The sequence below is a fragment of the Osmerus eperlanus genome, chromosome 16 (assembly GCF_963692335.1).
Source record: "Osmerus eperlanus chromosome 16, fOsmEpe2.1, whole genome shotgun sequence".
Lineage (NCBI taxonomy): Eukaryota > Metazoa > Chordata > Actinopteri > Osmeriformes > Osmeridae > Osmerus > Osmerus eperlanus.
Genome location: NC_085033.1, coordinates 9,146,693 through 9,162,822, shown reverse-complemented (window position 1 = coordinate 9,162,822; position 16,130 = coordinate 9,146,693). Strand labels below are relative to the sequence as shown.

The 16,130-nt window shown below is 44.9% G+C and overlaps 1 protein-coding gene across 1 annotated transcript; it reads right to left on the bottom strand.

The window, feature by feature from the left end:
- Positions 1 to 424: 424 nt before the first annotated feature.
- Positions 425 to 4,618, bottom strand: LOC134036137 (protocadherin-8-like). Its single transcript, XM_062480923.1, has 3 exons — positions 2,000 to 4,618; positions 1,666 to 1,879; positions 425 to 1,574 (listed from the first exon to the last, which is right to left on the bottom strand). Exons 1-3 carry the CDS (start codon positions 4,430 to 4,432, stop codon positions 1,210 to 1,212), a joined length of 3,012 nt encoding a protein of 1,003 aa, XP_062336907.1. The 5' UTR covers positions 4,433 to 4,618; the 3' UTR covers positions 425 to 1,209.
- Positions 4,619 to 16,130: the final 11,512 nt, after the last annotated feature.

Genomic DNA, 16,130 nt, shown 5'->3' with positions numbered 1-16,130 from the left:
ACGGCGGTAATGGGAGGAATTGCCTCAAATAACCCTGATGTCCCTCATGGAGTTCCCGGATTTCTTTCTATCTCTCTTTCTTTCAAACGGTGCGAGAGTTGTGAAAACGTGTAAACTTCTTTGACCTAGATGGAGAAGTAGAGAGGGCTAGAGATCCCTATTCAGCATCCAGATTTCAAAGAGAAACAGCTACTGACATGACATGGGTACTGTCTCGTCTTGCACGAATTTGCAGAACACGGAGAAAGACTCGCAGTCTGTACCACGGCTATCACAACAGCGACACCTATTGGCTCAAAATGATGAAGAGGGATTTGGTGTTTTGGAGGTATTTGGATTAAGAATCAAATCAAGGTAAACTCGAGACTTTTTCAATTACTGCGCTAAAATGACAGCAACAATTTCAGATTTCATAACACAGTATTTCAAAGTTTATTTTCTCTTAGAAGATCGTGATAAAAATCTGTACATTATTCATTTCAAATAAATTCGTACACGGTTATCAACTTGATACATCTTGGGTTTCCGGCCTCAAACTTAATAGTTTCTGGGCCATTTAAATAGTGAGCATGCTTTAGAATCATTAATTACAATCCATATTTACATTTCTTTAGTTCTTAATTATTACTTTATAAAAAATAAATTATCTGTAGCCTATGTACAAAACGTTGCATAAGATATACAGTATGTCCACATAAGCATTTCAAGTGATTGGATGGACAAAAATGCATCACATTGAGACATTTAAAACCACACAAATATTTAAACTCACAAATAATATCATACATTTGTGATTCAACTGGTGATTCTCATTATTACTATTTTTATATTAAAGCTACAGTAAGTAGGATTTCGGTCTAAAAAGAAAAGTGTTGGCCCCTATCAACATGTTTTTAATGAGGCCCTCTGAGAGTTGTTTAGTAACACAGACAACAGTACCAGTGGAATGTCAGTTCATAATTCTTGGAGTATGCCGCTATTTTCCATCCAATTATGGTCCAGCAATCCTGTTCCAGCCAATCACCTTTAGTGAGGCATGCCTCCATCCCTGTCTTATTTTGTGAAACCAATATCCATCAAACTGGAGCAGGAGGAAAGCAAGTGTTCATACAAGAATTGGGGAGCACTTTCTCATATTAGAATTTACCTATTGCAGCTTTAACATTTAAATGCATTTTTAGTCTCTCTGTCTCTGTGTATGTCTTGCTTTCAGACTTCATTAATGGGAGATCGTGTGGTGGTAGGAGCATAGACAGGGATATTGATATCGCTGATCTCCTGCACGTGTACAGGTCTGGGCGGAGTGACCAGGACAAAGTCAAATTCCCTGTGCAGCACCTTCTCATACACGCTCTGCAGGCCTGTGGTCTTAGGGATGTGAGCCTGGTAGTAGTTGTCCTTGCGGTTTTGGTCCCGGGGCAGGGAGGCCGTCTTGGAGAGGCTGCTGAATGAGGAGAGGGTGGGAGCGGGAGAGAGGCCAGGTGATATTCCGGTGTTGGCCCTGACCGCCGAGGGACTCCAGCAGCGATCTGAATGGCCCAGGATTTTACACTCACTGGTGCATGCCCACAAACCTGAAGACAGACAGAGAGGCACTGTTAGATTATGTGGGTAGATCTCTTGATAGCTTTTTCATCATGCTATTTAAGCTCTTAAAACTCTTACCACTCTGGCTGCCAATGGGAGGAAGCCCCTCTTTCTTCAGGTCTCCACTGACATCACTGTCACTGTCGTTGAAGTCACTGTCCCCTTTCCCACTGTCCTTTCCGCTGAAGGCAGGGTCTCGTGCAGAGATAGTGGTGTAGGAGTTTCCCTTCCAGATTGTGATGGGCCTCACAGCCTCTTTACCATTGCCATAGCCAGGTAGAGTGGAATAGCCCTACCAAGACAGAGAGAAACTTTGAGTTAGTAAAAACAGAAAAAATATTCCCTGGTCTCAAGCACTGTTGAGACACAAACAGTAATGGATTTGAGTAAAACATGTGTAGCCTCATCTTACCTCAAGTTTATTCCCACACAGTTTGCTGTCAGGGTTGTACACGCAGGGTGCTTCACTGCCATCCTCCGAGGCCGAGCACAGTTCGTTCCCCCCGGGGTGAGCAGAGGAAAAGCCACCGGGCTGGCTGGAGTATGAGTGGCCTTCAAATCCGCCTCCTCCCACGTTTGCATGAAGAGGAAGCAGGGGGTTGTCGCCATGGTTTCTTCCTCGTTCAAGGGACCCCTTCTCTCCATATGAGTCACTGTCCTCTCCAGTTTTGTCTCGTTTCCGCCGGTTGCATGTTGTTGCTATGAGGATGATGGCGAGCAGCAGGAGCGTGCAGCTCCCAGCTAGGACAACAATAATCACCACAGACAGGTCCCACTGCGCTTGTATCTCATCTCCACTGCCTGCTTGGTACACGGTCCTGTCGCTTGGCGGGGAGCCAGCTATGATGAGGAAGTGGAGCGTGGCAGTTGAGGTGAGCGCTGGCCTACCATTGTCACTGGCCGTTATGGTCACACTCAGGATATCGTCCACTTCGTGACTAAGCGCACGGTTGAGATAAATGTCTCCGGTGGCTTTGTTCACAGAGAAAATAGACGGTTCCCCGGTGGCCAGTCCATACGACAGCTCGGCGTTAACTCCTTCGTCTGCGTCTCGTGCCTCCATCCTGGTAATAACATAACCTGACGGCGCGTCCCGGGGCAATAGAACTTCAGCGGACCCATTATTTAATGTGGGCTGCGTTATTACTGGTGAATTGTCATTCTGGTCCACTATCCGTACAAACACGTTTGCGCTGCCGGTGAGGGGTGGAGAGCCACTATCGCTTGCCGTGATACGGAGCTCTAGCTGTTTCATTACCTCGTAGTTGAAGCTCCGGAGAGCGTAAAGTGAGCCGCTGGCGGGGTCCAGAGAAACGAACGTGGATATTGGAGAGCCCATGAAATAGGTGTCCGCGAGCTTGTAGCTAACCTTCCCATTTTGCCCCATGTCAATGTCTCTCGCGACCACGGTGGCGATGTAAGCCCCGGGTGCATTATTCTCCACTATTGCCACCTCATACACAGGTTTGCTGAACACAGGTGCATTGTCATTCTCGTCCGTTAACCGAATGGTATACTGAGTGATGGTTCTGAACGGCGGGGACCCTAAGTCTTCAGCCACAACCGTTAGATTATACTCTGGAATTTTTTCCCTGTCTAGTGGGCTTGTACTCACAATCATAAAGCTGTCTTCGTAAGCCTGCTGCAGCCGAAAGTGGTCGTGGCCATACAGCGTGCAGTGAACCTGTCCATTTGCGCCAGAGTCCCTGTCCGAGGTGCTGACCAAAGCAACAAAACTCTCTCGTGCCGCTGCTTCAGTAATGTACGCAATTCCCGCTGTGATGGACGTCATAGGAGTTATGGAAATCTCCGGTGCGTTGTCGTTAACGTCTTGCACCTGGACCACAATTTTACAGATTGCTGGGCTAGGGTTCGGACCCAGGTCGGTTGCTTGAACGTCGAATTCATAGGTATTCTTACTCTCGAAGTCAATAGGGCTCTCGAGGGTGAGACGTCCTTTTTTTCGGTCCACTCTGAAAAGTTGCCTTATCTCAGAAGGCACCTGGTTCCCAAAGCCGTACACCACCTCCCCGTTCAGCCCCTCATCCGGGTCTTCTGCGTTCAGGTCCAGCAGAAGGAACCCAACCGGTGCATCTTCGGGCAGGTCCACAGAGAAGCTGTTCCGGTCGAATACCGGGCTGTTGTCGTTGTAGTCTTTCACCTTGACGTTTATGCGCGTGGTTCCTGTGCGGGACGGGTTGCCGCCGTCCATAGCGACCAGCTCCAGTGCGTAGGATGCCTGTGTCTCGCGGTCGAGCTCCTTCATAAGCACAAGCTCCGCATATTTAACCCCGTCGGCTCTGCTGAGCACGTCGATGGAAAAGTGGCTGTTAACAGAAATTTGGTAGCTCTGGATATAATTTAACCCCACATCTTCGTCCACAGCAAAGTCTAACGGGATCCTCGTTCCGACTGCTGTGTTCTCAGAGATCTCTAGACTCGACTCTTTCCGGGGGAACTCGGGGGAGTTGTCGTTAATGTCCTTGACCTCCACCTCGACGTGAATGAGTTTGAACTGCTCTTTGGAGAAACTGACCACATCAAATGCAATGAGGCAGTGAAGGGTGTGTTTGCAGATTTTCTCTCTGTCTATTCTCTCTCCAATACTCAGCTGCCCGTCGCTCTCTCTCAAACGAATAAAAGAGGAGTTGAACTGTTTCATCATCCTAAAATTATTCTTTGAGCCCGTGTGAGTAGATGAGATGTCCTTGGCCAAGTTTCCGATAACAGTCCCAGGTGCATCCTCTTCAAATGTCTGATATTTCACCGTCTTCCCATGTGTGAGAACAGTTAAGATAGCCAGTAAGGTGCACAGCACCAACCAGTTCCACCCTATTTCTTTCATCCTGCCACTTCAGAAAATATCCCAAATCAGCCAAACTGGCCTCACTTAACTCAACTATCTATTTGTTATCAGCACTTGTCAATTTGAATGTCTTCCTGTCCCCTCGGCTCGTTTGGAACGTTGGGATTAAATTGCCATAGGTTGTCAGAGTGCGCACGCTGTGCTCTCTCGTCGAAGTGTGCTCTCTCAGCTCGAAAGGGCTGCAGTGGCGGGAGGGTTTATACGGCGCAGCATGCAAATGAGCTCCACTGTGACCAATCGGCACCATGAAAAGGAAAAGGAGACTTCAGAAAGACCTCTAAGCCTGTTTGGAGATTCCTGGACTGTGCGGGGAAACTTGGCACCGATATGTTTGCTAAACGCGGGACTTGATTTAATATAGCCTATTTCGTTTCTTTACTTGTTTATGTTCCCGGGGCTCTTAAATGAGTCTGCGCATAACACAGGAGGGCACGGAGAGATGCGCAGTGTCCCTGAGCTAGAGGACAAAGCAATTGAATAGCATTGTTCACAATTCAGAAGTAGCCTATATGACAGACTTAAGCAATATTTGATGTCCTCGGGCAGAAAAGACACGATGAGATGCACAGAGTTCTGGATGGAGTCATGCCCAAGACGTGTGTGATGTGGCCAATCAGTTTGTCCTCCTTCATAAATGCATGGATAGGTGTATTGGAGTTTACTGAGCCGTCCAGAGAGAAAGTTTTAAGACTTTTAAGAAACTTTTCAGTATTAGAATTTAAATTTCAGTAACAAGAAGAGCTGCCTCAACACGTTGGATAAACACATATAAAACACTATGTTATGCCAATATAGCCCACACACATCTTATTTTATTGATATTCACAATGTAATTATTCAAATGCATTATAGTGATTGGTTGGTTGGCTGTCATTCAAATGACACTTTATTCATTATAAAATCCCTTCTAGCTCAATAAAACGGCAAATAACATTGATCATATTTTAATCCAGCTCATCTGCTCACGCGATGTAGGTCTATGAGCGTTAGTGAGGATTCGTTCGTTGCCATTGTAACTGGCCGGTTTAACATGCGTGTCAGTGCTTCTTCAACGCCTCTCGTCTTGCCCTCGCCTGCCAGAACAGAGCCACGCAGGTGAAGACGAAACACACAATAACACACACACACACATACACACTCTTGTGACGGCACACACCCGTTACAAATAGGATTTGGCTGCAAACGCCGAGGGATTTATTGGGATTTCAATAGTGAGATTATATCAAAGGCGCATGAAGCCCTCGTTAGTAGCAGCGGTATAATGGCATGGCAGGGTCTCCCTTTGCAGACGTCGACTGGTGTATTGTGCCCATGGGTCGGCCTGCAGGAACCCCAACCCCTGCTGCTCTCACACGGCCCTCCGCCTTAACTGGAGCATAATGAGCCAGCGCCACATGCTGTCTTTGTCCCCCTGCTATCCCTGCCCCATGCCCCGGCCACAACTCCATTCATTTAACGGGAGATGAGAGATGAATTGCCCAAGACATGGGGGTAGCTCTTATTAAAATACATTTAGAGAACGGCCTGGGCCCCGTCACGCCTCTTTATGAGATTTTCGTTTTCTTCACACACACACACGCACACGTACATGCACACACGTTCTCATAGGTCTGTAGGGCAACACTTCCTTTCGAGAAGCTAATATGACTTATAGGCCTAGCCTATAAAGAATCCATCTGTCACAAAATGTCACTGTATGAACCAGGCCCAATGTCATCTCGTGAGATGACATGCCAACGCAACCCGACTGGACCAGTCAGATACAGCAGCAACAATCAGAAACATACACTTTATCAAATAGTTTCACATACGGGAATTAAACGCTTTTTATTGCCATTTTATTCAAATACTGTGCTCGAAGCGACTCTTATTCTGCTCTGTGAGAATATGGTGTTTATTCTTCATGTGGCTGCAAGAATAATGGTATTCTGATAGACGTCTCTGTGTTCTCATAAAGAGAGAGAGCAATCAAAAGCAAATTACACTATGTTGAGTCTCGCTTTGCGGATTAAGGTTTGTGTGTGTGTATCTGTATATGTGTGTGTGTGAGAGAGAGAGAGAGAGAGAGAGAGAGAGAGAGAGAGAGAGAGAGAGAGAGAGAGAGAGAGAGAGAGAGAGAGAGAGAGAGAGAGAGAGAGAGCGTGATGTCAGAAAAAGAGAGAGAAAGATAGTTTAGGGACACTTGTACAATTACACAGGACATACTTTCAAAACCAAGCTGTCCACTGAAAGAACTTGCTTTCACTAGCCCAACGCTGTGAGTCACACGCAGACTCACACCTCATTCTTTCACGTGATTGGTGTGTCAATCTTGCCCGTCTGCACGCGAGTTCAACAATAGTAGAATTAAAGCTAGGCTCGAAAATCCCTTCAATTCTTCACGAGATGTATTAGCATTTTCTTGAAAAATATTTTTGGGAGGACCCCCGCCTCCCTCCGAAGCTTTGTCGTCCCATTTGCTTTAGTGATTGCATGGTATTTGAGGTCTGGAGTTGGTCGCCTGATCCCTGCCTCTTGTTGAGGCTTAACTCTTTGAGATGGAAACTAGGCGATTTTGTCTCCATTGTCCGCCTGATAAGCGGTGGTGAATGGAAGGAAAGGGGGACAGGAGGGGTGTGAAAGAGAGGGGGTCTAAGATAATCGATCCTCGAGCCGTTCAGACAGGCTCCTGCGCCCCTTCAACCCCCCGCTAACCTTTGCTTTAACTCGCGTGCCATCGCAAGCACACTATCATCTAATTAGTCTCTTGCTTGATTCAGGACTAATTATCCAATTATCACTTCTCTCACGGAGAAAGTACTCAAGGGTCTGTCAAAGAGAATGGTATACTCAAACCATTGACAGATATAAGAAGTGTTAAGGCACCGTTCAGATCAGCACAAAAGCGTTTTAGAAGGGTGAGACTGGAGAGGTGGCCTTTTCGAGTGTGGTGAATGCCATGGAACCAGGAGAATCTCTGTCCATGGCCTACATTTTAATTTGGACAACATGCAGGCTTTAAAGCCCGTATTGCCTAAATTAGAACTAAAATAGAATAGTGACAAAACAGCACTCTTCCAACATAAAAAATAAACGCAAAATATAAAAAAAGGGTGTGTGGGGACATTTAGAAGCTTGTCTCATTCAATATTTTGTCCTATAATTTTAACATCTTAAGTATTATAATGTTCACTTCCATCTGAATTGGGTTTTGGTGCAATGTACTATTGCTCATCGGCACCTGAAACATCAACGTCCTAGACATAAACCAGGCTGGTAAACTCCATTAACTATTCTTATTATTCGATTCTTCCCTTTTTCTTCCCTCTCTTAGTTAACTTCTGGTCAGACTCATTACTGTTTGGCCCATCTGTCGCAGATAGCTGCAACACTTTGAATAAATTCCCCCATCACACAAAACGGTTAACATCTCATGAATACAGGCTTTTACACCCATACACATGGATACTTTAGTGGCAGCGGAGTAGCTAGTGCAAAGAAATCTGTCTTCCGACACTCCCTCCTAGCTTCCACTTCATTACAGGTTTTGTATTCGGTGGCGGGCAATCTGTGCGGCCGTCCCGTCCAGTCCAGGCCAGATTTCTAATGACTTTCCAATGATGATTTAAGGGTCTCCTCCCTCTTTCGTTCTCCTCCCTCGCTCCACTCGTTCTCTTCTTCCTTTCAGGTCTTCTTTTACCCCGTTTGAGTCTCATCAGCTTTTGTCTTGGCTGTTTCTGGCATCTCCGCTGTCACTGAGGCGTTTCACAGAGAAACCAAAGGTCAGACAGCCCATAAAGTTTCTCACACAGAATGGATGTAATAGGGGAATGGTCTTACGTTATTTGGGTAATAATGACTTTGCTCCATACTTTAATGTTAGAAGAACGTGTTGGGGAAAATATACTAGGATTTAGAGGGTCTTAGGTTGTGACCGGCGGTGACAGAAGGCTGTCATAGAATCAACGGAGACAGTCACACACGTGCACACACCTGCGGCAGTGATGGACCAGATTGGGTCTAGAACAGATGGAGTGGTTGAGTTAAGAAAGCTGCGCAGGGGGTGGCAGACGTTGGTTATCACTCATGTGAAGTTATGTGGAGCCCCCCCCCCCCTCCCCATACACACGAACTGAACCCACACTGAACAATACTGAGCAGTTAAGGTGGATTTACTGTTTTTGTTTGTCTAATTGCTAAAACGTGCCCCACTGCGTGGATAGTGTCATAAACATGAAGGAATACGGGGATATTAGTGGGATAGGCTACCAGATAACTCAAGCAAACTCAGATCTCTAAAAAAGTCCTGGGCCCATTTCAACTCAGGCAATAACCCACTAACCTACTTTACAGGGCTGATGAGTCACAGAATGCATTAAATTCCGTGGTGGAAACGGGTCTTACACGTAGTCCTTATTGACAAGCCGAAATAAATCTTCACATTTCCTCCCACTACATTCTTTGGTTAAGACCCCCCCCCCACCACCACCACCACCACCACCATCTCCTGCACACACACTTTCTTCCTCACTCACACATCCATTGAAATGTGAACTGCCAGGTAACCTATACTGAACTTTTGACCGAGGTAGGCTAATACTGTTCTGTTAGAGTTAGCCAAGAAGAATTTGCAAAGAACGCTCAAGCTCATATCAATATACTTCAATCTGTGGAGCGCAATTTTCTAAAGCAATTGCCAATATGCTAAGGGTAGGTAGCCTATAGGCCTACTGCACTGCACACAAGAACATTATACGCTAAACTGTAACGTATCACCCGTGTTCCTGCAGCAGCGTGCACAATAGGGGGTTTGAAAAGGACTCCGTGTCCCGCGGAAGAGTGGATGTCCTGTGCTATGCTGCAAACCGCTACACGCAAAACGGTCAACTTTCGCAACAAGCCTATCCGACACTGATCAATATTTCAACGTGTGGCCTTGATGGTTGGAAATAATGATACGCATGATCTTACCAAAGATAGCTTTGTTTACAAAAAAAGAGACAGTAGGCTATTCCCAGACATCCCAACCGGGAGATTGTATAGCATTTGCGGGCGTCAGGGAGCCGCTATTGAAATGCGGGAGACTCCCGGAATTTGGGATGTCTGGCTATTCCCACGATTATGCATATATTTCATTGCTGCTGAGATGGCGCAAATCCTGCTTCTCCCTGAAATGTCGCGTAACCTATCCTGCGCCACCAAAATGTTTTTCAACAGAACATTCCACTTTATTCATGTCGGCTATAACTAGGTTACATGAACACACATGCACACTTACACAGGAAAATGAGATTAGCAATCATAACATGTGTAGGCTATTGTGTGTACAATCATTATTAGAGAAATGAGGGGATACATCTCCAGCCTCATCTGTAAACAGACCCAAGTCACAACGCGAAATGTAGGCTATGTCATAAAAAGACAACCGGCATCAAAGCCCTCCCTGAGGAGCACATGTTCAATTGAACGCGCTTCCCGCCAAAGCGGCCTATATTTTGGGGAGTCTGTGTTTGTAGTAGTTCTCTTCCATCAATGTGTAAAAGGTTCCATTCCTCTCATAAAAAATGGGTGAAAACTGATCAATTCTGGCTTTGTTGCTGGGTAACAGAAGCCATGGAGAGATTTATAAAGGGGACCACGAAGTTCTGCTTCATTAAATAGAATAGCTGCTCTAAATTCAGAGTCTCTGTGGGCAATGACTGGACTAACTGGGTTCGTTTCGCATGGGGAACAACCTTTTGTGTGAGGAGGTCTGGAGCCAGGGAGGGTGTCTTTTCTAAATCCCTGGTTCATGTGGCCCAAGAACACGTGACCAAGGTGTTGGGTAGTGCTATTTGTGCCTTTGACTTAAGATCATCAAGCTGATTGCTATCAAACAAAGCAAAGATAGGCTATCGTATCACAACAGTCGCATTGGCTCTGTGACCTTAATGTATTTCATAAAAAAATGTCAAATATTAGTTTAATGATAGGCTAAGTCTAGGCGCATGGGCTGTTAATAGGAATCATGTTTATAGTGCTGTGATTGTTTTTTTTATTGGCTTAAACGTCTGAGTTAGCTTACAGTGGATTTCATGTGCTTTAGGATTTTCATTAATGCAATAGGTTAATCCTGTGCATCGTCAATAATCATTGCAGTTGCGCACGTAGGCTACGTTGGTATTTTTGGGGCAGATGGACTCAGCTCGCGGGGTTATCCTCACCCCTGACCCCCCACAGATGTCTGGACCAAACCAAAACTCTTGCAAGAAGGAGTGGAAAATCAGTAATACACCGGAACCGAGTTGTCAATAACTAGGACAATTAAGCGCGTTTGAGCGCGAGCTCTTGCTGGGCTGCGGCGCTCGTTACTGCGTAAAATATGTCATGATTGTTGCAAGGATGAAAGAGGCAAAGAGGCCATGTGGCGTGCTCTATGTACGTCTGTTTGACCGATGGGCATTGCATGCATGGGGTTGTTGTGGTCATACATAAATTAAGGGTTAAATGAGCTATCTTGTAAAAATAATTGCATTTATTGACAGAAGTTAACAACGTGATTTTTACCATCGGTTATGTGATTATTGCCTGCGCCAAAGAGTGCAACAAGCCTTTATTCATTCATACTCTATCCTCTCGGATTTTTTTTTGTCTTTAGGACTACATTTCATGTGGGTGACCCCTTCTCCGTCTTGTTTGAGTCTTTTAAAATGTCTACTTTTCAGCTTTAACAACTTTGTAGCCTACACGGCCAACATTTCCAAATGACATAATGAGAGGAACTCCGCCGACAGGGTGTGAGTGGAATGCACAAGGCAGGTGTAAATTTAAACTGCTAATGAGGCGCATCAAAAGCATCAAAGGCGTACCGTGCTGCGTCATTCTACTACTGAATTTAAAATAAACAATACCCATCAGAGAGTTTTCCTCGCTAAACGGTATTGAATGGACGTAAGCAGCGGGAGTTATATTACCCCCCCCCCCCCTCTCCCCCCGTGGACTGTAGGTTAACCAGCCAGGGCAAGAGAATACTACAAGTATAATATTAGTAGCCTAAAGGTCTACTCAATTATTTTATCTCTAGCCTACTAGCCTTTAGGTCTCCACTGTTTCAATGTTTCATTGATTCAGTGGCCATTCGCATTTCAAGAAGAGATTTAATTCACAATTGTACAAGTTTACATCATCATAATTTATTTATGTACCCAAAGGGCACTTGGTTCTGCAGCAAGACCTACAGACAAAACAACTTATGGCATACATTTAAAAACACCATTAAAATATATACAAAACAATTTAAAAAAAAACACATCAGCAGCGGAAAATACCTCCACAACCAACTACCCCTGCTCCCCCATAACCACATTTAACAGAGAAATGAAAGAATGCCTGTACCTGTTACTCCTAGGGGAATCTGAATCGAGATCCTGAAGGTAAAAGATGAAACTCGGCATAGAGAAGGTAGGAATTTACTGTTAATATGGATCAAGCTTTCCTCACTACCTGACCATTGTACGACCTGTAGGGTGCTGGACACCTAAAATCTTACCACTGGCATTGACTATTCTTAACAGAGCAGTTTTTGCCTTCACACTGAGACTGCCATACTACCATTGAAAATGTTTGAACAGACTGGATACAAGATTTGTAAAAGAGACATCAGGGACCTGTTTATGTTCAACTTTGAATCTCTGAAGACAGTATAGCCATTGTTGTCCCATTTTACAAATCTCTACATCTACAAATTTTAAGATGAATCTATTAATCTGCCTGCTCCTGTTCCCTCCAGGTGATTATATACCAAGTTCAACACAGTGGCTGTGGAATCCTCCACCCTTAAACCTTGTAACTGATGGGAGTCAGGGAACACTACCACCTCCAACCCCCTCATGCCACAGGTAGGATATATTATTAATTTCTCTGCAATGAGCGTGTGTGCGTATCCTGCTATGAGGCTTTAGTGCGTGCAGTAGTTTGAGATAAAAGACAGATTATGCTAATGAGATCGTGTGACAAACTCAAGGAGGATACCTCACGCAGTGTTTATGTTGGGCTTGCTCTCTCATGACTCCAACAGCCAATCTGGTACTTGAGATGAAGTGACCGTGATCATATCTCAAGTAAAACTTAAATTTCGTCCTACCTGACTACACATGCATAGGCCTGACCTATTTGGCCTGTGGACAGGTGAGGGTTTAGTGTACATAGTTAAGATCAGAAGTTCTGTTCTACGACCTAAATATCCAGACGAGACATCCATGTGTCACTGGTTTGGTGGATGTGTGGGCATGAGTGTGTCCTCTCCTGTCACTCATCTTAGCTGTGGGATGCACAAGAAGGTGCTAGAACACAGAACTTGCCCTACTTTCTGCTCTTATGGAGAATGTAAATGAGCTGAAGTCATTTCTTGCTAATGCCTTTCTGATTTTAATTAACATTGCATCTGTCACTATAAAACCACTGTCTATCTCACTGCCATGCCACCCTTCATCTGCATTCAGAGAGACGAGGGAGTGAGAGAGAGCAAGAGCCGAAATTCATAATTTAACTGAATGCCCAGAAGCTCTTCAGATGAACAGGGATTTCAACACGGCTTTCTCAGGTCTAATCAACATGGGGGTGTTTATCTGCCTAACAAACACACATTCACACACTAAATGAAATTCCTCCCATCCACATATGCTTCGTACCCACACACTCACTTTCATAGTTTTACACACACACACACACACACCAACACACATACTCAGCCTCTGTCAAAAAATGATTCCATTCTATCTTTAATTGCATGTTTTTTTGTTTTGAGAACCAGTACTGCACATTTTCTTTCTCCTTCTCTGTCTTCCATCCCTCTTGTGTTGTTATATTCATATTGTATACCAAGTTTTTCAATCCATGTCATACCTTTATGTGTATTCATCTGGAAATAACAACATTGACAGCAGCTTGAGAGACAGAGAGAGGGAGAGAAACTCATTTTAAGCATGTAGCACTAACGAGCTGTATTGTGCTCCAGGCTGTGTGTGTGATGGCTTGAAGCCGCTGTGTGTGTTTGTGTGTGTATAAGTGTTGTGTATTTATCCTTATTGACTGCTGAGGGATTCAACTGTTGAGGGATTCAACTCTCATTGCTTACTTTTCCCACTCTTCTTTATTTTAGTAAGGACAATGAGAAAGGGTGGGAGTTTTTATTGTACAAACGTAATAATATCCATCTCCATTCTAATATGTTCACACCCCTGTACAGCTCTGTGACAAAGATACATGCAGTGCACACACACACATGTACTCACAGACAAACACACACACACACACAGAAGCACAGCTCTGAGCCCATTAGCTTTAATATTTCAGTAGCGTCATAACATGCGCCAGCAGCCTTGTCACTTGCTCTCCCTTGGGAGGCAGATCTGGGAACAGCCTTCCCTGCCCTAACGGAACCTCCAACATCACGACGGAAACTCTCTACTGACCCTACATCAGAGCCTGTGGAGCCTGCCGGCCCCAAGAGAGAAGACGGAGGGAGACAAGTGGAGGGAGGGAGGGACAGAGGGAGTGGGTGGAGTAGAGAGAGAGAAGAAGAAAGGGGGAAGGGTAGAGGGAGGGAATGGGGATTGAGAGAAAAAGAGGTCTGGGTTTGTGTGGGAGGAATAGAGGGAGGTAGAATAGGAATGAGATAAAGAGAGAGAGAGAGAAAGATAGAGATAGTTTGTGTAGGAGGGCAATGGGGGGCTGATTAGGCCCTGGTTTGAAGTGCTCAGAGGCTTACTCTCAAACACACACACACACACATTGTAACTAAAGGCTTTTGAACTACAGAAGACAGGGTGTCACGTTTAGGCATTCTGTCAGAAACCTCTCTTCTTTCTGTGAGGTGGAATATTTCCTTTTGTTCTGAATTTCATGTCTGTAATCGTGGGGTACAGAGAGTTAGGGCTACTGCATTATGGAGATGTGCGTGTGCATGTCTGCAATAGGGAGAGTGATTAGAAAGGACAGAGTAAGGACTAGACACAGAGAAGACCACTACACAAGGAATTGTAAAAGTTTTCTGTAAAATACAGCTGATTAAAATTTCAAACACTAATGCTGGCCACACACACAACACACACACACAGACTCGCACACACATACAAAATCATAAACAAAGGATCTGGTCACTGTCAACAGAGGGGTAACTCGTGCATGATTACTAAATGGAAAGCATTTGTTATCCACAACTATGCAGCCTTAGGCCTGAATCTTTCATATCTGCTCCCTTCTACACACACACACATACAGACACACACACACACAAACACACAGTGGCATACTCACACAGAAGCACCGACACATACTTTGAGCTAACAGGTCAGACTCCTGAGGAAAACCTACAGCTAACAACCATGAAGCCCAGAGGAGTCATCCAGGCAGAAACAACTGGGCCTTGACAACACCTCCCAAAAAACGTATGGTCATGAAACATTAACAAACACACAACTCCATACACACACGCGAGATCACACACACTCATGATGCCTCAACAAACATGTCATCATGAAACATTCACATGCACATGCACGCAACTAACACCTCCATAAATGTGCTGATAAATCATTCAGGTGATTGTTTAGAGGTGAATGCTGTTCTTCCGCCTCATCCTCTGCCAACTAAACATTCCTGTCTGTCTGCCAGTGTGTCTGTCTCTAGGACCCCTGTAACCTGGTAGAGGGGTCTCTGTGGAAGAAACCAGCCTCCTAAATATGCATTTGAAAAAGAGACAGCCAGATAGACAGAAAAGAGATTGTTAGATAGATAGATAGATAGATAGATAAATAGATCCATACATACATACATACATACATACATACATACATACATACATATACATACATACATACATACTGTAGATAGACAAACAGAACCTCAGTGTTGAGTGGCTCAGAGGCCAGAGCAGACACAGAGGACAGACGTTCTCAGGGAGAGAACACAAGAAGGGGAGCGTGAAGAATGGACGGGAGGAGAAAGGGGTGGAGGCTCAGTGAACACACACACTAACACCTAAATCATCATTGCAAAATCATTAGAAATCTGGCGGGGTAGAGAGGCACAGATTGGGAGACAAACCCCCCATTCACACACACACAAAGAAGGGCCTACACACTCACACACAAAGAGGCAGTCAGGTGGAAGGGAAAAGGGGAGTTTTCAGAGATACACCCCCTCACACACACTCCTCGAGCCCTCCCACAAACACACACACAAACACACACACACACACAGGCAGTTCCTCCATACTTCCCATCCCCCTGACATTTATTGCTCTCTCTGTGAGAAGTAGTCAGAGTTTCATTCACATGTTAACAAAAGTGTGTGTGTGGGTGTGATTGTGTGTGTGCTTGTGATTGTGTGTGTAGCTTGATTAGAAATTCATCCATGTGTTGTTAACTATTGTGGGTAAATGGCAACATTTTATCTGTCTGAACTCAACCCTGACCATATGGCACATAGACTACACTATCTTATTCTACCTCAGACTGCTCGTTTCCCCTTTTATACTTCTCTCCTCTCCTCTCCTTCTAAACTTCTCTCTTTCCCTTCTACACTTCTCTCCTCTCCTTCTACACTTATCTCTTTCCCTTCTACACTTATCTCCTTCTACACTTCTCTCCTTCTACACTTCTCTCCTCTCCTTCTACACTTCAATCCTTCTACACTTCTCTCCTTCTACACTTCTCTC